Below are 22,555 nucleotides of genomic sequence, written 5' to 3'. Positions count from 1 at the left end.
GGGACGTTCCTCCACCTCCTCTGGACATCGAGGGGGCTCCGGCGTACTCTGTCCGCTCCATCCTGGATTCGAGGCATCGGGTGGGGGGCTTTCAGTACCTCCTGGAGTGGGAGGGGTACGGTCAGTAGGAACGGAGCTGGGTCCCGGTGAGGGATACCCTCGATCCCTTACTGTTGCGGGATTTCCACCGTCGCCATCCGGCTCCGCGTCCTCCTGGCCGTCCCCGAGGCCGGGGTCGGCGCGCTGCTGGAGCTGCGTGTCAAGGGGGGGGGGGTACTGTCACGACTTCCTCGAAACAGCCTCCCCTACTTGTTCGGGCAGGTTTCTGCTATACTCATCATCACATTTGTCTTGTCTTGTTAATCACACACACCTGGTTCTAATCCCCTCATTAGTCAGTGTATAAGTGTTCCCACTGCCCCCTTGTCCTTGTGGGTGATTGTTAGTTGTGAGAGTAGAATCGCTCGGTGAAGCTACTCGTACATTTTGTTGCCAGGGTAGATTTTCCCCTGTGCCTATGTATTATTGGATTCTACCGTTACAGTGTATTTGCCAGAGATGAGAGTTTCCCCTGTGCCTGTTTCGTTGATCGCTATTTGAGCGCTTTTATGTGTCAACGAAGGAATAAACTCTGTATTCGGTGATTACCCTCCTGCGCCTGACTCCTTTCATCACACTCATCACACTTGGTCACACCTCACACCAACCCTTACATTTTTTTATTTGTATTAATCTTATCCAGAGCGATTTACAGTTAGTGAGTGCATACATAACTCTGGGTCAGTTTCATCGTAGAGCTTGATGGTTTTTGCGACTACAGTTGAAGAAACTTTCAAAGTTCTTGGAATTTTCTGGATTGACTGACCTTCATGTTTTAAAGTAATGATGGACTGTCGTTTATTTTTGCTTATTTGAGCTGTTCTTGCCATAATATGGACTTGGTCTTTTACCAAATAGGGCTATCTTCTGTATAACACCCCTACCTTGTCAAAACACAACTGATTGGCTCAAACGCATTAAGAAGGAAATAAATTCTACAAATGAACTTATAACAAGGCACACCTGTTAATTGAAATGCATTCTAGGTGATTACCTGATGAAGCTGGTTGAGAGAATGCCAAAAGTGTGCAAAGCTGTCATCAAGGCACAGGGTGGCTACTTTGAAGAATCTCAAATATAAAATATATTTTGATTTGTTTAACACTTTTTTGGTTACTACATGATTCCATATGTGTTATTTCATAGTTTTTATGTTATTATACAATGTAGAAAATAGTAAAAACCCTGGGATGAGTAGGTGTGTCCATACTTTTGACTGGTACTGTATATATTTATATTTTTTTGCTCAGTTGGGGAACCCTGTTCTACAGAGATTTATACATTTGATAACCTCATTCAGTGAAACCACTTTTATGGCGTACCTTTTCACCTGCTTGGCCCGATGGCCCAGGTAATCCCGGAACCCCTCTTTCACCCTGAAAATTCAAGAGATTTATACATAAAATGTGTGTTTGATAAAAGTGATTATAGATTATTAAAGTAGCTTTTGATCAGTTGGCTGGAATCCATTCATTGGTGATAATGCTTCAAAGCGGGTCTTCAGTGTCATGAAATAGATAATGCCGATAAAACGTAATACTAATGCCCTTTTTTGACCTTCCTACCGAATCACCAGGCCGTCCTTGTTCTCCCTTGTTACCATCAACCCCACGTCGCCCCTGAAATAGAGAACAGAAAAAGCAGCTCCATAAATTTACCATCAAAAACCCTAGTCTGATCAAAACATAATTTGTTTTAGAGTGCAACTGATACCTCTGTCCCAGTTGGACCCTGTGGCCCAGGAATCCCTCGGTTGCCAGGGATGCCCTTTAATTAAAAAAGCGGAGAGATGAGAAGTCATGAGATATTCACCCTTTATTAATGTTGCTCATAGATAAAACACATCTGTCAGCTGTGTTAAATTAAATTATTAACTTTTTTAAACATTCATACATACACCCTTCATAGGCCTTCATAAGCCCTTTTTAAGGCCTATACTGTACAGATGCTTCAGAAGTCATTCATAAGCAAATGCTATATGAAGGGTGCCAAACAGGTTTTGATACATTTGACAAAGCATCAGATGTAAGGACCTTTTACTATATCACTCTTTATATAGTATGACTTGTCTTATAAATTATTTGTACGGCTTCTATAGTGCTCTATAAAGCCTTTATAAGTTGAAACGTGTTTCTGCTATACTCAAGGTAGTTGGTATCCTGTAAAAGTAAAGGTTATAAGGTTATGGGTAAAATATACTGTTGTCCTTCTCACAGCAGGCCAACTAAAATGTATATGAGGATATGACCTCCAGCCAGCTTTCAATTGTAATCTGTTGAAAAATGCTAATCAATTTAATCAAACATCAGGCAACATGTTTTCTCCTCCAAATCGTATTCCTACATGCCCACTGGACACAGACAATTCAACGTCTATTCTGTGTTGGTTCAACGTAATTTCATTGAAATGACATGGAAACAACGTTGATTCAACCAGTGTGTGCCCAGTGGGTGAACCCCTTTTTCCATTGCTTTTAGGAGGTCTACTTTTATGTGCATGAGATGAAGAGTGGTGAGCGCTGTTGCCAAGCACTATACACTTCATAATTTCACGTCAAGAGAGCATATGAAACGCATTAATGAATTAGTGCTCATGCTCCTGCTTTGCAGCTGTGATGGAAAACTTGAGCCTCTGCCCTATATATGAAGTACTACATAGATAGCAATCTACCATTCACTGTCTAATAGCTACAATATACTGTAGTTCCATGCTGCATTTCACATGATTTAAATATCATAACCTGACAAAGGAAAGGCAAGGTCCTTTTTGGCTTATCTGCATGTCTACAGTATATTCACCATAAGAAAAAATAGTCCGGAGAAAAGTCTGCCTTCAAATCAAAATAAAATAAAATGTTATTGGTCGCATACACATATGTAGCAGATATTATTGCAGGTGTAGCATGTGTTCCTAGCTCCAACAGTGCAGTAATATCTAGCAATACACAACAATACACACAAATCTAAAAGTAAAAGAATGGACTTAAGAAATATACAAATATTAGGACGAGCAATGTCGGAGTCCAGAGTATATATATATATATATATATATATATATATACACTACCGGTCAAAAGTTTTAGAACACCTACTCATTCAAGGGTTGTTCTTTATTTTAACTATTTTCTACATTGTAGAACAATAGTGAAGACATCAAACCTATGAAATGACACATATGGAATCATGTAATAACTAAAAAAGTGTTAAACAAATCAAAATAGCCACCTTTTGCCTTGATGACAGCTTTGCACACTCTTGGCATTCTCTCAACCAGCTTCATGAGGTAGTCACCTGGAATGCATTTCAATTAACAGGTGTGCCTTCTTAAAAGTTAATTTGTGGAATTTCTTTCCTTCTTAATGCGTTTGAGCCAATCAGTTGTGTAGTGACAAGGTATGGGTGTTATACAGAAGATAGCCCTATTTGGTAAAAGACCAAGTCCATATTATGGCAAGAACAGCACAAATAAGCAAAGAGAAACGACAGGCCATCATTACTCTAAGACATGAAGGTCAGTCAATACGGAACATTTCAAGAACTTCGAAAGTTTCTTCAAGTGCAGTCGCAAAAACCATCTAGCGCTATGATGAAACTGGCTCTCATGAGGACCGCCACAGGAATTGAAGACCCACAGTTATCTCTGCTGCAGAGGATAAGTTCATTAGAGTTAACTGCACCTCAGATTGCAGTCCAAATAAATGCTTCACAGAGTTCAAGTAACAGACACATCTCAACATCAACTGTTCAGAGGAGACTGTGTGAATCAGGCCTTCATGGTCGAATTGCTGCAAAGAAACCACTACTAAAGGACACCAATAATAAAATGAGACTAGCTTGGGCACAATAAACACAAGCAATGGACATTAGACTGGTGGAAATGTGTCCTTTGGTGTGGAGTCCAAATTTGAGATTTTTGGTTTGTCTTTGTGAGACGCGGTGTAGGTGAATGGATGATTTCCGCATGTATATTTCCCACCGTAAAGTATGGAGGAGGAGGGGTTATGGTGTGGGGGTGCTTTGCTGATGACACTGTCTGTGATTTATTTAGAATTCAAGGCACACTTAACGAGCCTGGCTACCACAGCATTCTGCAGCGATGCGCCATCCCATCTGGTTTGGGCTTAGTGGGACTATCATTTGTTTTTCAACAGGACAATGACTCAACACACCTCCAGGCTGTGTAAAGGCTATTTTACCAAGAAGGAGAGTGATGGAGTGCTGCATCAAATGACCTGGCCTCCACAATACCCCGACCTCAATCAAATTGAGATGGTTTGGGATGAGTCAGACCGCAGAGTGATGGAAAAGCAGCCAACAAGTTCTCAGCATATGTGGGAACATATGTGTGCAAAGCGGTCATCAAGGCAAAGGGTGGCTATTTGAAGACTCTCAAATATAAAATATCTTTTGATTTGTATAAAACTTTTTTGGTTCCTACATGTTTTGATGTTTTCACTATTATTCTACAATGTAGAAAATAGTAAAAATAAAGAAAAACCCTTGAATGAGTAGGTGTTCTAAGACTTTTGACCGGTAGTATATACAGTGAGGGAAAAAAGTATTTGATCCCCTGCTGATGTTGTACGTTTGCCCACTGACAAAGAAATGATCAGTCTATAATTGTAATGGTAGGTTTATTTGAACAGTGAGAGATTTTGTCCCACTCCTCTTTGCAGATCTTCTCCAAGTCATTAAGGTTTCGAGGCTGACGTTTGGCAACTCAAACCTTCAGCTCCCTCCACAGATGTTCTATAGGATTAAGGTCTGGAGACTGGCTAGGCCACTCCAGGACCTTAATGTGCTTCTTCTTGAGCCACTCCTTTCTTGCCTTGGACGTGTGTTTGGGGTCATTGTCATGCTGGAATACCCATCCGCAACCCATTTTCAATGCCCTGGCTGAGGGAAGGAGGTTCTCACCCAATATTTGACGGTACATGGCCCCATCCATCGTCCCTTTGATGCGGTGAAGTTGTCCTGTCTCCTTTGCAGAAAAACACCCCCAAAGCATAATGTTTCCACCTCCATGTTTGATGGTGCGGATGGTGTTCTTGGGGTCATAGGCAGCATTCCTCCTCCTCCAAACACGGCGAGTTGAGTTGATGCCAAAGAGCTCCATTTTGGTCTCATCTGACCACAACACTTTCACCCAGTTCTCCTCTGAATCATTCAGATGTTCATTGGCAAACTTCAGACGGGCATGTATATGTGCTTTCTTGAGCAGGGGGACCTGCAGGATTTCAGTCCTTCACGGCGTAGTGTGTTGCCAATTGTTTTCTTGGTGACTATGGTCCCAGCTGCCTTGAGATTATTGAAAAGATCCTCCCGTGTAGTTCTGGGCTGATTCCTCAACTTCTCATGATCATTGCAACTCCACGAGGTGAGATCTTGCATGGAGCCCCAGGCCGAGGGAGATTGACAGTTATTTTGTGTTTCTTCCATTTGCAAATAATCGCACCAACTGTTGTCACCTTCTCACCAAGCTGCTTGGCGATGGTCTTGTAGCCCATTCCAGCCTTGTGTAGGTCTACAATCTTGTCCCTGACATCCTTGGAGAGCTCTTTGGTCTTGGCGATGGTGGAGAGTTCGGTATCTGATTGTTTGATTGCTTCTGTGGACAGGTGTCTTTTATACAGGTAACAAGCTGAGATTAGGATCACTCCCTTTAAGAGTGTGCTCCTAATCTCAGCTCGTTACCTGTATAAAAGACACCTGGGAGCCAGAAATCTTTCTGATTGAGAGGAGGTCAAATACTTATTTCCCTCATTAAAATGCAAATCAATTTATAACATTTTTGACATGCGTTTTTCTTGATTTTTTTGTAGTTATTCAGTCTCTCACTGTTAAAATAAACCTACCATTAAAATTATAGACTGATCATTTCTTTGTCAGTGGGCAAACGTACAAAATCAGCAGGGGATCAAATACTTTTTTCCCTCACTGTATATATATGATAGGATGTATAGACATTATGGACAGTATGTCGCAGTTGTAAATGAGAACTTGTTCACAACTGGCTTACCTGGTTAAATAAAGGTGAAATAAATAAAAATTAAATTAAATGTGGATAGAATATGTAGTATATCTGAAGAATACATGGATATAATAGTATACAGTGAGGGAAAAAGGTATATAGTCAGCCACCAATTGTGCAAGTTCTCCCACTTAAAAAGATGAGAGAGGCCTGTAATTTTCATCATAGGTACACGTCAACTATGACAGACAAATTGAGAAAAAAAAATCCAGAAAATCACATTGTAGGATTTTTAATGAATTTATTTGCACTTTATGGTGGAAAATAAGTATTTGGTCACCTACAAACAAGCAAGATTTCTGGCTCTCACAGACCTGTAACTTCTTCTTTAAGAGGCTCCTCTGTCCTCCACTCGTTACCTGTATTAATGGCACCTGTTTGAACTTGTTATCAGTATAAAAGACACCTGTCCACAACCTCAAACAGTCACACTCCAAACTCCACTATGGTCAAGACCAAAGAGCTGTCAAAGGACACCAGAAACAAAATTGTAGACCTGCACCAGGCTGGGAAGACTGAATCTGCAATAGGTAAGCAGCTTGGTTTGAAGAAATCAACTGTGGGAGCAATTATTAGGAAATGGAAGACATACAAGACCACTGATAATCTCCCTTGATCTGGGGCTCCACGCAAGATCTCACCCCGTGGGGTCAAAATGATCACAAGAACGGTGAGCAAAAATCCCAGAACCACACGGGGGACCTAGTGAATGACCTGCAGAGAGCTGGGACCAAAGTAACAAAGCCTACCATCAGTAACACACTACGCCGCCAGGGACTCAAATCCTGCAGTGCCAGACGTGTCCCCCTGCTTAAGCCAGTACATGTCCAGGCCCGTCTGAAGTTTGCTAGAGTGCATTTGGATGATCCAGAAGAGGATTGGGAGAATGTCATATGGTCAGATGAAACCAAAATATAACTTTTTGGTAAAAACTCAACTCGTCGTGTTTGGAGGACAAAGAATGCTGAGTTGCATCCAAAGAACACCATACCTACTGTGAAGCATTAGGTATACAATGTGATTTTCTGGAGAAAAAAAACTCATTTTGTCTGTCATAGTTGACGTGATGATATGATGAAAATTACAGGCCTCTCTCATCTTTTTAAGTGGGAGAACTTGCACAATTTGTCACGGTTCAGACAGACGACCAGAGGACCACAATTGCGTCACACCAGAAAGTTTATTAAACTTAAGGGAAAAGGGAAGTAGGGAGTGAATGAAGGCTCCAGGGGTAACAGGGATCCCGTCCAATGTGCTGGGTCTGTGCCCCCAGTGGCAGCGATGCGTCCTATGAAGCCGGTGGTGGGTGGTCCAGAAGTCCTGGGGGGAGACACAGACACAACAGGGCGGAATGAAACCAGGCAGCAGTACAGTTCAAGGGAAATCCAAAATACGTAGTAGCAAGGCAGAAGGCTGGTCAGAGTTACCGGGATTGAAGAGTAGTCAGGAGTCGTAATGGCAGAAGCAGGTCTGGATCTCCTGAGGCAGAAGAGTATCCAAAAAAACAGGCAGGTCCGGGGTCACAAAACCAGGGTGAGCCAGAAGCGCGAGCAAACAGGTTCCGGGTGTGAGCTTTGCAGACGATCTGACACCGGAGAGCTGAAAGACAGGGCCTTAAATACTGGGAGAGGTAGTGGGTAATGCAGCGCAGCTGGCAGAGTAATTAGAGCAGAGCAGAGCAGGGACAGGTGGAGCTAGTTAGGCTGAGTAGAGAGAGTGGTGAGCAGAGTGGAAGAAAATTAAGGTGGTAACCCGGTGGAGTGAGAGGCCCATGACAGAACCCCCCAAGGGACGGCCCCAGAAGTCCCAAGAGCAACACCACGCCGGGCGGGAGGAGGGGAGCCGGAGGAGGGCTAGAACTCCTCCCGAACGGTCCGAGTGAACGTCCTCATCCTCGGAGGAAGCCGGAGGGCCGTGGTCGGGGAGATGGGACAGGTCCCGAGACAGGATCAGGCACAGGACAGGAAGCCGAGCGGGCAGGACGGTTAGGGACCCTCTGGGGCGGCCCCCTACGGATTGCAGGTTGATCAGGATGCCGTTGGTGGAAAGCGGTGATGAGAGTCCTATCCACAATCCGACTAGCTGGCACCCAGGTCCTCTCCTCAGGTCCATAGCCCTCCCAGTCAATGAGGTACTGGAGACCCCTACCCCTCCGTCTGGACCGAAGCAGGCGGCGGACGGTGTAAACCAGACCACCATCGACGAGCCGTGGAGGAGGAGGACCAGGCGCAGCAGGGACCAGCGGACTCTCATGGATGGGCTTAATCTTAGACACATGGAAAGTGGGGTGCACCCTCAGGGAATTAGGCAGTTGGAGCCGGACAGCAGTTGGGCTAATCACTCTTATGATAGGGAATGGGCCAATGAACCGAGGTGCCAGCTTCTGCGACTCCACCCTGAGTGGCAGGTTCTTCGATGACAACCACACCCTTTGACCAACATGGTAGGTGGGAGCAGGAATTCTCCGACGGTTGGCCCCGGTAGTGTAGCTGGCAACGGATCTGAGGAGTGTGGCTCGGGCTTGTGACCAGGTGCGGCGACATCGACGGGCAAAAGCAAGTGCAGATGGGCAAGTAACCTCCTCTTCCTGGCTGGCAAATAGAGGAGGCTGGTATCCATAAACACATTGGAAAGGGGACATACCGATGGCAGAGCAGGTCAGAGAATTGTGTGCGTACTCCACCCATGTCAATTGCTGCGACCAGGAGTGGGGGTTGCGTGAAGTCATGCATCGCAGTGCCTTCTCGAGCTCCTGATTAGCCCGCTCTGACTGCCCATTGGATTGGGGATGGAATCCGGAAGTCAGACTGACTGTGGCTCCCAGCAGGTGACAGAACTCCTTCCAAAAAGCGGAGGAGAATTGTGGACCACGGTCAGAAACTACATCCCTAGGCAGTCCGTGGATCCGGAAGACGTGTTCCAGGACCACCTGGGCGGTCTCCTTGGCGGTTGGGAGCTTGGGGAGGGGAATGAAGTGTGCCATCTTGCTGAAACGGTCAACGATGGTGAGAATGACGGTCATGCCACTTGAAGGGGGCAGCCCCGTGACAAAGTCAAGGGCGATGTGAGACCAGGGACGTCTGGGCACAGGCAGGGGCTGCAGCAATCCGGCTGGGGGCTGGCAGGACGACTTGTGTTGGTTGCAGATGGGGCAGGCTTGGACGAATCCCCGTACATCCTTCCTCAGAGAGGGCCACCAGAACCTCTGGGCGAGCAGGTTGTAAGTGCGGGTGGAGCCAGGGTGACAAGCTAGGCGGGGAGTCATGTCCCCACTGAACGACCTGGGACCTCAGGTCTTCGGGGACAAAAAGGCGGTCAGCTGGGCAAGTGCTGGGACCTGGCTGGTTACGGAGAGCCTCCAGCACCTGTTCCTCAACAGCCCAGGTCAGAGCTGCAACGATGCAGGGACTTGGCAGAATCGACACAGGGTCCTTGGAGGGGGTGTCATCCTTCTGGAATTGACGGGAGAGGGCGTCTGGCTTGGTGTTGCGTGATCCAGGCCGGTATGACAGAGTGAAATTAAACCTGGTGAAGAACAGGGCCCAGCGGGACTGCCTGGAGTTCAACCGTTTGGCCGTGCGGATGTACTCCAAGTTCTTATGATCGGTCCAAACGAGAAATGGAATGGTGGACCCCTCCAGCCAGTGACGCCACTCCTCCAAGGCAAGCTTCACAGCCAGCAGCTCACGGTTCCCTATGTCGTAATTGCACTCAGAGGGGGGACAACCGACGTGAGAAAAAGGCACAGGGATGGAGCTTCCTATCCTCCGCAGCCCACTGAGAAATCACAGCACCAACTCCCACATCCGAGGCGTCCACCTCCACAATGAATTGCCGGTCCACATCAGGCATCTGGAGGATGGGAGCGGAGGTGAACCTCACCTTGAGGGTACTGAAGGCTTTGTCGGCTGCTGGGGTCCAGGTGAAGGGTTGCTTGGTGCTCTGCAGGAGTGAGAGAGGCTCGCCCAATCTCCATAGGCTCAGACTGATCAAGCTGACCTGGGTGAGTGGCAGTAGATGACAGGAGCCCAGTCGGATCTCTCCGAATGCCGGTAGTAGGTGGACCTTGGCGCCCCCTCTCACGACGACGGGTCTGTATCCTTCTGTCGATCCTGACAGTCAGTGCGATGGCTTCATCAAGAGTGGAAGGCAGTTCATGGGAGACCAACTCGTCCTTGATATAATCAGCCAAACTATGGAAGAACGCGTCCACCAACGATGGTGTGTTCCAAGAACTTCGTCTAGCCAGGGTTCGGAAGTCGATGGAATGGTCTGCGACTGTACGTCTGCCTTGTCGAATACTGAACAGTTCACGAGACGCCTCTGCGGTGGGTGAATCCAGGTCAAACACCTTCAGCATCTCCTCAGCAAACAGGTCGAAGGTTGCACATGCGGGGGTTTGACGTTCGAACTCTGCTGTTCCCCAGAGTCGAGCTCGGCCCGTCAGGTGAGTGATGGCATACCCAACTTTAGCCCCCTCCGTGGCGAAGGTCCTTGGCTGCAAGGAGAAGTGAAGTCGGCAGCTAGTCAGGAATGGCCGGACCTGGGTTGAATCGCCGTTGAACCGCTCGGGGTTCCCAATCTTGGGTTCGGAGCAGCGGCTGCAATGACCGGGGCAGGTAACTTGGGGGCAGGGCTGGTGGGCAGACTGGCTGGGGTAAGGTTGGTGAGGAGTTGAATGATCATGGCGAGTTGTTGTTGCCGCTGCTGGAACTGCTGCTCATGCTCCTCGGTTTCCATGTCGGGAAAGTGTGCGCTGAGTCCATAATGGTCAGATCGTACTGTCACGGTTCAGACAGACGACCAGAGGACCACAATTGCGTCACACCAGAAAGTTTATTAAACTTAAGGGAAAAGGGAAGTAGGGAGTGAATGAAGGCTCCAGGGGTAACAGGGATCCCGTCCAATGTGCTGGGTCTGTGCCCCCCCAGTGGCAGCGATGCGTCCTATGAAGCCGGTGGTGGGTGGTCCAGAAGTCCTGGGGGGAGACACAGACACAACAGGGCGGAATGAAACCAGGCAGCAGTACAGTTCAAGGGAAATCCAAAATACGTAGTAGCAAGGCAGAAGGCTGGTCAGAGTTACCGGGATTGAAGAGTAGTCAGGAGTCGTAATGGCAGAAGCAGGTCTGGATCTCCTGAGGCAGAAGAGTATCCAAAAAAACAGGCAGGTCCGGGGTCACAAAACCAGGGTGAGCCAGAAGCGCGAGCAAACAGGTTCCGGTGTGAGCTTTGCAGACGATCTGACACCGGAGAGCTGAAAGACAGGGCCTTAAATACTGGGAGAGGTAGTGGGTAATGCAGCGCAGCTGGCAGAGTAATTAGAGCAGAGCAGAGCAGGGACAGGTGGAGCTAGTTAGGCTGAGTAGAGAGAGTGGTGAGCAGAGTGGAAGAAAATTAAGGTGGTAACCCGGTGGAGTGAGAGGCCCATGACACAATTGGTGGCTGACTAAATACTTTTTTTCCCCACTGTATGTACAGCAATAGTTAAATAGGATAGGCCTTGATTAGAATACAGTTTATACATACTGTATGAAATGGGTAAAACAGTATGTAAACATTATTAAAGTGACCAGTGTTCCATGTCTATGTACATAGGGCAGCAGCCTCTAAGTGCAGGGTTGAGTAACCGGGTGGTAGCCGGCTAGTGATGGCTATTTAACAGTCTGATGGCCTTGAGATAGAAGCTTTTTTCAGTATCTTGGTCCCAGCTTTCATGCACCTGTACTGACCTCACTTCTGGATGATAGCGGGGTGAACAGGCCGTGGCTCAGGTGGCTGAGGTCCTTCATGATCTTCTTGGCCTTCCTGTGACACCGGGTGCTGTAGATGTCCTAGAGGGCAGTCAGTGTGCCCCCAGTGATGCGTTGGGGAGACCGCACCAACCTCTGGAGAGCCCTGCCGTTATGGACGGTGCAGTTGCCATATCAGGTGGTGATACAGCCCGACAGGAAGCTCTTAATGGTACATCTGTAAAAGTTTGTGACGGTCTTAGGGGCCAAGCCAAATTTCTTCAGCCTCCTGAGGTTGAAGAGGCGGTGTTGCTCCTTCTTCACCACACTGTCTGTGTGGGTGGAACATTTAAGATTGTCAGTGATCTCAGGTTTGCTTTGTTAAAGTCCCCAGCTACAATAAATGCGGCCTCAGGATATGCGGTTTCCAGTTTGCACAAAGTCCAGTGTAGTTCCTTGAGAGCCGTCATGGTATCGGCTTGAGGGGGAATATACACGACTGTGACGATGACCGAAGATAATTTTCTCAGGAGGTAATGCGGTCTGCATTTGATTGTGAGGTATTCTAGGTCGGGTGAACAAAAGGACTTGAGTTCCTGTACGTTACCACAATTCACATTCCGTGAAACAGAGTATGTTACAGTCCCTGATGTCTCTCTGGAAGGAGATCCTCGCCCTGAGCTCCTCTACTTTATTGTCCAGGGACTGAACATTAGCAAGTAATATACTCGGAAGCGGTGGAGGGTGTGCACGCCTCCTGAGTCAGACTAAAAGTCCACTCTGAATACCTATTTTTCGCCGGTGGTGCCTTGGAGCAGCCTCTGGGATAAATTCAGTCGCATTGGGGGGTACGAAGAAAGGATCCCATTCAGGAAAGTTGTATTTCTGGTCGAAATGCTGGTGAGTTTCCGCAGCTCTGATATCCCAAAGTTATTTCCGGCTGTATGTAATAACGCAAAAAACTTTCTGGGCTTCACTTAACTTCTAAGTGAAGTTACAATTCTGCATGGATCTTTGCCCTTAGTGCCATGGGAAACTAGGCTACTGTACAGGGTATGGTGCCAATTCTGTAATGCCTTTTACACTTTCACACCCATACTTGATTACACTACAAGTGGGCACTGTAAAATGTGCCATCAAATTCATTGGGGAAAATGTTAGGGTTGTCCGAATAAGATAATTATTCTCTACATAATTGCCCAATTCTATTTAATGACTCAAACTACTAGAGGACGTTTATTGAACTCAAAGATTCTTAGTTGCTAAGGACGTTAACATATGCAATAAAACAGCCCCCATGTTTTGGAATAACCCCAAATGTAACATCTGCCCTAACTTCAGTGGTAGGATGACATGTATAGGTTTCATTGTTACATAGTGTAGAATTTGAAATAAACTGATATCTTTCCTCTGATTACAAGGGATGACTTCACAAAACACTTGTGAAAGACACTCTCTCATCAATTTATGGCACTTTTGGAGGAAGATTTGCTTCAACAATGCACTGCCAGTATTCAAAGGCCACAGTATGTTCACAAAGAACATATTGTATTGTAAACTGGTCTACACTTCTCATGACCTCAGTCATCAGTAGAGATCAGTATTGAGTGCAAGTTGAACACCCCACACAGACCAATTTACGGTATTTCAAAGCCTCTAATGGAAAAAGCAATGAAAATATATGACTTCAAAATGTCATCCGAACAGCGAGTTGATACATAGTTCATTGACAGAAAACAATGAACAAATTGAAGTCATAAAAATGACTGAAACAATGGGTCTTTTATCCATGATATAGTTTAGGCAGAAAATGACACAACTTGACCTTGAATAATGATGATATTCAAAATTGAATTCATATGCCACTTGGACGAACAATACTGAAACATACGGGGCGGTTTCCCGGACACAGATTAAGCCTAGTCCTAACCTAAAAATAACTTTCAATGGAGATTCTCCATTGAGATTGCTTTTTAGTCCGGGACTAGGTTTAATCTGTGTCTGGGAAACCGCCCCTACAAGTTCAGTGTGATAGTAATAGAGCTGGTACAAGCAAACAAGCAATATCAAGGTTATTATGTGAGTATTCATACAGAGACTGTTACCTTTCATGCTGATTTCAATGAAATCTTACTGCTAACGCACAGCCTTCTAAATCAAGTTACAAGATTTATCCTGTTACAGTGACGGTCCCCTGCGAGGTACGATGTACTGTACTGTTTCATGGAAACAATGACCATGCATCCCCCTAAAACATTTGCTTCATTCATACAAATGTAATATCATCATGTTTTCATCATAGCTAGCAATCTAAACACACTCGATTCAATCAATTCTGGTAAGACAATTCTGCTCCAACACAAAGAAACCATGCACCAGCATAGAGCGAAGATATGTAGGCACTTTATCGTTAACCTACACACTCTACTGTATGTCAGAGCGACATTCACCTTTGCAAATGAAATTACACATTCCTCGCTTTTCCTTTCTGTTTGATATTAGAGAGCATCTCAGGGAGGACTTGCTTCAATGTCTATGTTCATGGTCTGTTTCATAATCATTATATTCTGACTATAGAACACTTAACATATAATCAGGTGAAGATCCAATATGTTTCAACATCTTCAGTGGCAACCAGATCACTATTTCAAAGTCTACTCTCAGTCTCTGCAGATGTATGTAAAAAAAACAGTGGCAGCAATGATTACTTACGTTTGACTACAATCTAGTCTAGATATTGTAGATCTGGACTTATTATTTTCAACACAAAGCTTTCCTGCAAAAAATGAAATATGAATGGTCTCCATCTGGCCCTCCTCGTGTGCCCAGTTATCACACCGGTAGGAGTAATAAAGTTTTTCTACTGCCACCCAGTAGGAAGCAACAGCCTTTAGAGTTAGCTAAGTGCTCTTGCCAAGTACTGTACTTTACTTAAGCAATAAGGCCCGAGGGGGTGTGGTATATAGCCAATATACCACGGCTAAGGGCTGTTCTTAAGCACGACGCAACACGGAGTGCCTGGATACAGCCCTTAGCTGTGGTATATTGGCCATATATATATATATTGCTATTATAAACTGATTACCAACTTATTTAGAATAGTAAAAATACATGTTTTGTCATACCTGTAGTATATGGTCTGATATACCATGTATGTCAGCCAATCAGCATTCATTCAATTTATAAACTGAGATATACCCTATATATGCAAAAGTATGTGGACACCCCTTCAAATTAGTGGATTCGGCTATTTCAGCCACAACCGTTGCTGACAGGTGTATAAAATCGAGCACAGCCATGCAATCTCCATAGCCAAACATTGGCAGTAGAATGGCCTTACTGAAGAGCTCAGCGACATTCAGCGTGGCACCGTCATAGGATTCCACCTTTCCAACAAGTCAGTTCGTAACATTTCTGCCCTGCTAGAGCTGCACTGGTCAACTGTAAGTGCTGTTATTGTGAAGTGAAAACGTCTAGGAGCAACAACAGCTCAGCCGTGAAGTGGTAGGCCACACAAGCTCACAGAACGGGACCGCCGATCTGTCCTCGGTTGCAACACTCACTACCGAGTTCCAAACTGCCTCTGGAAGCAACGTCAGCACAATAACTGTTTGTCGGGAGCTGCATTGAATGGGTTTCCATGGCCGAGCAGCCGCACACAAGCCTAAGCTCACCATGCGTAATGTCAAGCATCGGCTGGAGTGGTGTAAAGCTTGCCGCCATTGGATTCTGGAGCAGTGGAAACGCGTTCTCTGGAGTGATGAATCACACTTCACCATCTGGCAGTCCGACGGACTAATCTGGGTTTGGCGGATGCCAGGAGAACGCTACCTACCCCAATGCATAGTGCCAACTGTAAGGTTTGGTTGAGGAGGAATAATGGTCTGGGGCTGTTTTTTATGGTTCAGGCTAGGCCCCTTAGTTCCAGTGAAGGGAAATCTTAAAGCTACAGCATCACAATGACATTCTAGACGATTCTGTGCTTCCAACTTTGAAGCAACAGTTTAGGGAAGGCCCTTTCCTGTTTCAGCATGACAATGCCCCTGTGCACAATGCAAGGTCCATACAGAAATGGTTTGTCGAGATTGGTGTGGAAGAACTTGACTGGCCTGCACAGAGCCCTGACCTCAACCCCATCGAACACCTTTGAGATGAATTTGAACGCAGACTGCGAGCCAGGCCTAATCGCCCAACATCAGTGCCCGACCTCACTAATGCTCTTGTGGCTGAATGGAAGCAAATCCCCACAGCAACGTTCCAACATCTAGTGGAAAGCCTTCCCAGAAGAGTGGAGGCTGTTATAGCAGCAAAGGGGGGATCAATTCCATATTAATATATATATATATATATATATATATATATATATATATATATATATATATATATATATATAGCAATGCATCCATTATTGATTCATTTATTTTCTCCAAAAGTGTTGGATTCTAATGATTGTTGAGTGAGTGGATGTTTGAATATAAAACGATGGAGTACTCACAGGCTTACCAGCAGTACCAGCAGTACCAGCTTGACCGGGCCTTCCCATTGTCCCTGCTTCCCCCTGAAAGAGAACACAGCAGGTTATTGACTGGACCATTTGGACCTTTAAACAATGCAAGTGCACCACTCATGAAACCGCTGAACTACTCAGAAACCGTTTTTCAATGTCGTTTTAAAACATGTTCTTTGTGAGGAGCATCAAACAGTAATGGTTTTGACCTTTCCTGGAAAATACCCTTTAAGTCAAGGCTTTACTCAGTAAAACACATCTTTCCAAGTGCATGTCTCAGCAGGACAGGTTTAGCTTTACTTTATTCAAGATGCCCTTTATTACAATTCCTGTTAATATATCAGCCCAAAATGTCCATATGTGAACAAGCCATGCTTGTAGCATTTTGGATCTATCATTAAAACCTTTAAGAGCAATATTTTCCTGTTAAAAAACAGGATTTGTACCCATGCATGACTATGCCCTTATAAACACAAACATGCCTGCAACCTTGTACACTCTTATAGAATAAAGGGATCTGTTGCTATGGTAACATTGCTTAAAGGTAGGCTACTTCAAAGTTTTAGTGTTAGTTTTAACATCTTATAGTTCTTTGGCACATGCTCTGTGAACAATGAAATGGGTCACAGGGCATTTTATTTTGTGGCCCATTTCAGTCAATTTCATTTTGCCTAGGAGCCAGTCTGTTTCTACTTTTAGTCAACTAGTCATTCTCTTGACAAACAGTCTGGAACTAGTCCCTATTTCAATGTTTAGTTCTTTCCATCAAAAAGGACGTAGGACAGTGGGGCGGGTCTTATTGATAACATCTCCCAACCACAACCCAATCACATGCATTGCTGTCACGTGATGTACTGTAGGCAGAAAGCCACATCCGCTTGAACCTTATCTTTCTATTTGGCTGTACGTACATGGTCTTGGACGAATTTCTCATGCAAGTTGCGGAGAGACAGAACAATTTGTTACAAAACTGTTCAAAAGTGGAATGCTTTCAGAAGTGTATTTGATTTGCACAGCAGCATGTTCCGGATGGAAGGAGTTGACACTGGATTTAGAAACTGGCAAGTCTATGGGTGTAAACCTTCTGACTGACCTTCATGCCTGGAAGGCCAGGGAGTCCGGGAGCACAGGTACAGGGTTCTGGAGTGGGGTCCACGTCGATATCACCAGGGCCGTTGGAGCACTGGAATAAACAAGAAACACACCATTTACTAATGACACTTTACATAGCTTTCACTAAGCTATACTATTAATCAATATTATGTCTGATTTCCTGCTAACAGACATTCTCAGACAACTGAAGCCAAGAGAGTGCATTCAGTTCATGTCTCTTAGCAGCCGTATCATTTAGCATTTAGCAGCCCAGTAGCATTGACACAGCAGACACTTCCAGCAAAATGTCTTAGTAAACAGAATTCTAGAGACGAGGGGCTATATTGCATGTTTATAGCAAGAACAAAAACACCTTGACTGCATATTAATTCAAATATTGTTGCTTGACGCAAGCAAACAATATTAGCTTGGACTCACTTACCCTGAAATCCATAACATTCCATGTAACTACAAGTATGTGAAACCTAATGTAAAGTGTCCCTAAACGCTATTACCATGTGATTACAAAGCAGTTACTTTGTAACTACAATTATTCCTGTGTAGTTACATAGGTATAAGGGCAACTTAAAGTAAAGTGTTACTGCAAAAGACCATGCAATAAAATACAGTCTTACCTCTAGCGATGAAAATGAAACTAGGGGTTACTTTGTAATAAAGCAAAGCCATCAGCCAAAATACATACCTCTCCGTCCTGGAAATAAAAGGAGCAAGATTATGTAATGGAAGCGCCTGACAACCTGTAATCTCACACTAATTTGCTAATCCATTAAGACAATAACACTGGTTGAATTTAAGGTAAATTAAGCGTTGGAAGTCATGCCGGGAGAGACAGAAAGAGAGAGATATGTTGGCATGCGGAGGTGTATTTTCAGTGCGTCGCTCTATCTCTTTGTTTCTTCCAAAATGAAATCCAGAAACCACAGATGCAAAACAATGGTCTGGCATTGTGGGTTAGTAGTGAAAGCAATAGCCAAGCCAGTGGAGCATTTGGCCACTGCTTCACAAACAGAATTGCCGTCAGACAGTAAAATAACAGGGAGAGCAATGTGCATGAGGTAAGCAGAGGTAAAGGCGCTCCACCACAGCACACAGAAAGCAGGATGAAGCAAAAGACAAGTGATACATGTAACAATCTATAAAACAAAGGTAATATAATGGTGAATCATATTCCTGGTACCATATGCTTCAATGCACAACTGATAGAGGAAAAATAAGAAAGTAACTTTTTGACAAATGTCATCAGATTTCAAAATAAACATTTTGAATGGGGTGGCCAAGGTGGGGCACAGACCCAGTTTAGGGGGGCCATAACATTTTGAACCTTAATCGATCCAAGGTGGATTTTTTTTCCATATATTTATGATGGTTCAACACATGAAATGCTTCAGCTTAGGTTTGGTACATTTCCCTGTTCAAATAAATCATAAATCAATTCCAAAAGTTTTGTTACAGTGTTTGCATTCAAGGTAAGATTTTATATAAGGGTATTAGCATACAGCAGTAAATTCACTTGTAATTGGCATCCAGAGTGCGAATTATACCGCTACTTTCAAGGGGGGCTCAATTTTTTTAAGGACCTACTAAAATCAAAAATGTGTTATGGGCTTTATAGTAAAGACGTAATTTAACTGTAAAAATCTATTACCTTTTAATGTGTCATGAACACAACCAGTCATGATGTTTTCATCTGATTTTTAAACAAATCAATTAAAAAAGTAGGTTAAGTAGGGTACATGAGCATGTTCATCTACTCCAAAATAAGTCCAACATCTGAACAGTGCACTGTGTACCCGCCATTTGAATGGAAAGGGATATCTATCACAAACTCCATAAGTGTTATGACATTCAGCATACAAAGTGGCGTATATTAATAATAATAATAATAATAATAATAACAGGATCCAGAACCCTGTACCTATATTCATGGGTGCCAGGCTTTCCCCAAAATGTTAACAATAAAAGAAGAAGGCACAGTGATGCCGAAACGTTGGTGGTTTACCCAAAAAATTACTGGGAGTTTATACATAGAGTGTGCGACTCTCTTTGTTTTTATATCAATAAAAAAGAAACATACAGTGGGGAAAAAAAGTATTTAGTCAGCCACCAATTGTGCAAGTTCTCCCACTTAAAAAGATGAGAGAGGCCTGTAATTTTCATCATAGGTACACGTCAACTATGACAGACAAAATGAGGAAAAAAAATCCAGAAAATCACATTGTAGGATTTTTTATGAATTTATTTGCAAATTATGGTGGAAAATAAGTATTTGGTCACCTACAAACAAGCAAGATTTCTGGCTCTCACAGACCTGTAACTTCTTCTTTAAGAGGCTCCTCTGTCCTCCACTCGTTACCTGTATTAATGGCACCTGTTTGAACTTGTTATCAGTATAAAAGACACCTGTCCACAACCTCAAACAGTCACACTCCAAACTCCACTATGGCCAAGACCAAAGAGCTGTCAAAGAACACCAGAAACAAAATTGTAGACCTGCACCAGGCTGGGAAGACTGAATCTGCAATAGGTAAGCAGCTTGTTTTGAAGAAATCAACTGTGGGAGCAATTATTAGGAAATGGAAGACATACAAGACCACTGATAATCTCCCTCGATCTGGGGCTCCACGCAAGATCTCACCCCGTGGGGTCAAAATGATCACAAGAACGGTGAGCAAAAATCCCAGAACCACACGGGGGAACCTAGTGAATGACCTGCAGAGAGCTGGGACCAAAGTAACAAAGCCTACCATCAGTAACACACTACGCCGCCAGGGACTCAAATCCCCCCTGCTTAAGCCAGTACATGTCCAGGCCCGTCTGAAGTTTGCTAGAGTGCATTTGGATGATCCAGAAGAGGATTGGGAGAATGTCATATGGTCAGATGAAACCAAAATATAACTTTTTGGTAAAAACTCAACTCGTCGTGTTTGGAGGACAAAGAATGCTGAGTTGCATCCAAAGAACACCATACCTACTGTGAAGCATGGGGGTGGAAACATCATGCTTTGGGGCTGTTTTTCTGCAAAGGGACCAGGGACGACTGATCCGTGTAAAGGAAAGAATGAATGGGGCCATGTATCGTGAGATTTTGAGTGAAAACCTCCTTCCATCAGCAAGGGCATTGAAGATGAAACGTGGCTGGGTCTTTCAGCATGACAATGATCCCAAACACACCGCCCGGGCAACGAAGGAGTGGCTTCGTAAGAAGCATTTCAAGGTCCTGGAGTGGCCTAGCCAGTCTCCAGATCTCAACCCCATAGAAAATCTTTGGAGGGAGTTGAAAGTCTGTGTTGCCCAGTGACAGCCCCAAAACATCATTGCTCTAGAGGAGATCTGCATGGAGGAATGGGCCAAAATACCAGCAACAGTGTGTGAAAACCTTGTGAAGACTTACAGAAAACGTTTGACCTGTGTCATTGCCAACAAAGGGTATATAACAAAGTATTGAGAAACTTTTGTTATTGACCAAATACTTATTTTCCACCATAATTAGCAAATAAATTCATTAAAAATCCTACAATGTGATTTTCTGGATTTTTTTCCTCATTTGTCTGTCATAGTTGACGTGTACCTATGATGAAAATTACAGGCCTCTCTCATCTTTTTAAGTGGGAGAACTTGCACAATTGGTGGCTGACTAAATACTTTTTTTCCCCACTGTACGTATAACATGATTTCTCCTTCATATCTATCCAGAGTGATGTCATACTATTTTTGTCCAGACATCATCAGATACATGGGCTACACATACTAAGACAGAGGGGCGGTGTTTCGCTCGCTCGGATGCTTTCTCCAGTGATATTGAGTCTTGCTGTCGGTGCACATCTTGGTAAAAAAATAATTTATATACAAATATATTCAGAGACGACCTATTAGATAACATAATTTCTGGGGGGGCCACCAATTTTCCCATACTGAGTCCTGGTGGTATGGTGGCATATAGTGGTGCATTGTGATCAAGAACAGATCAAGAAAATATGTGATCCCTTAAAAAATAGAGCTTGGTTTTAATGTGGCACATGTACTACAAGCACAGATCCAAACAGGTGTTTGTACTCACAACTCCAGGTATTTCACAGGCAGTCTCACGGTTGTTCTGCTCGGGGTCACAGTAGATCCTGAGTTTCATGATCTCAAACTGTTAAAGATAGGAATTATCCATGAGTTTGGGGGAAAAGCATTTAATCCCTAGCAAAGGCTACTTTATCTTGCTAACAGTTTTCTAATGATTAATGCGTCATAAGTCATAAGTCTGTATCATCACCGTACAAGGAAGTTATTTCTTTAGACTTAAGCGACACCTTCATTATATTTACGATAGTTTTATGGGTTTAAAAACAAATCCAGCAGCATTCTGGTTGCACGTCTCAAATTAGCTTAGCCAAAAGTGGTTTTAATACTGTAAGATAGATCATGTCAAACAAATTAAAACACAACATCATTATGATTGATTGCAGGTTGAGCATGTTTGGCACACCAATTATCAACATGGCCAAATAAAGCAAAGACTAAATAAGACGTAGAGGACAGAGAGGATTTTCATGCCAAGATTTTCTAATTTAAGGTCAGTATGTTTCAGAGGACAATGCAGACTCTTGACTCTTGACATCCTACTGTTAAACAGTTCAACCGGTAGCTGTTCAAATGTGATCCAATATAAACAGTCGTCTTGCTCAAAGAGGCACGAACGCAGGTTATTGGTTCTGAAAATGGTCTCTGGATAAACTTACTGGTACAGTTGTCTCTTTGCTGACATACTTTCCGATCTGGGTCTTTCCATTAATGAAGATACCAACAGGAGGTTCCAACGGCAGGGTTTCAATTTCCAGGTCATCAACATACAGGATAACATCCTGCTCAGTGACCAGTAGCCTAAACTGGTGCCAGTTCTCATCAAATAGTTTCTATTTGACCAAAAAAGAGGATAAGGAATTATTATGTATACAAAGGCAGAGGTGTAGTGGGGGCTATACGCAGGAATACGTTGTATACCCACTTTTTTTCAGTGGGCTTTGCGTATAGGCCTACTCACTTCTTGCATCTTAATCCCCACTGATGCGTATCAAAATATTATAGTA

At 44.1% G+C, this 22,555-nt stretch overlaps 1 protein-coding gene across 2 annotated transcripts in view; it reads right to left on the bottom strand.

The window, feature by feature from the left end:
- Nucleotides 1-22,555, bottom strand: part of LOC121575089 (collagen alpha-1(XXI) chain) — a 117,210-nt gene that overhangs the window by 34,827 nt on the left and 59,828 nt on the right. The window contains exons 6-13 of one of the 2 annotated variants that reach the window (XM_041887930.2): nucleotides 22,208-22,381; nucleotides 21,538-21,615; nucleotides 18,163-18,171; nucleotides 17,461-17,550; nucleotides 16,356-16,418; nucleotides 1,813-1,866; nucleotides 1,665-1,718; nucleotides 1,422-1,475 (exon numbers count right to left, since the gene is read on the bottom strand). In XM_041887930.2, the coding sequence (XP_041743864.2) occupies nucleotides 1,422-1,475; nucleotides 1,665-1,718; nucleotides 1,813-1,866; nucleotides 16,356-16,418; nucleotides 17,461-17,550; nucleotides 18,163-18,171; nucleotides 21,538-21,615; nucleotides 22,208-22,381 (576 nt within the window). The remainder of the gene's footprint in view (nucleotides 1-1,421; nucleotides 1,476-1,664; nucleotides 1,719-1,812; nucleotides 1,867-16,355; nucleotides 16,419-17,460; nucleotides 17,551-18,162; nucleotides 18,172-21,537; nucleotides 21,616-22,207; nucleotides 22,382-22,555) is intronic. The other variant, XM_041887939.2, reaches the window with a different exon arrangement.

The sequence above is a fragment of the Coregonus clupeaformis genome, chromosome 1 (genome assembly GCF_020615455.1).
Source record: "Coregonus clupeaformis isolate EN_2021a chromosome 1, ASM2061545v1, whole genome shotgun sequence".
Taxonomy (NCBI): Eukaryota; Metazoa; Chordata; class Actinopteri; order Salmoniformes; family Salmonidae; genus Coregonus; species Coregonus clupeaformis.
The sequence above is the reverse complement of the archived record's forward strand: the minus strand, read 5'-3'. Positions and strand labels throughout refer to the sequence as shown.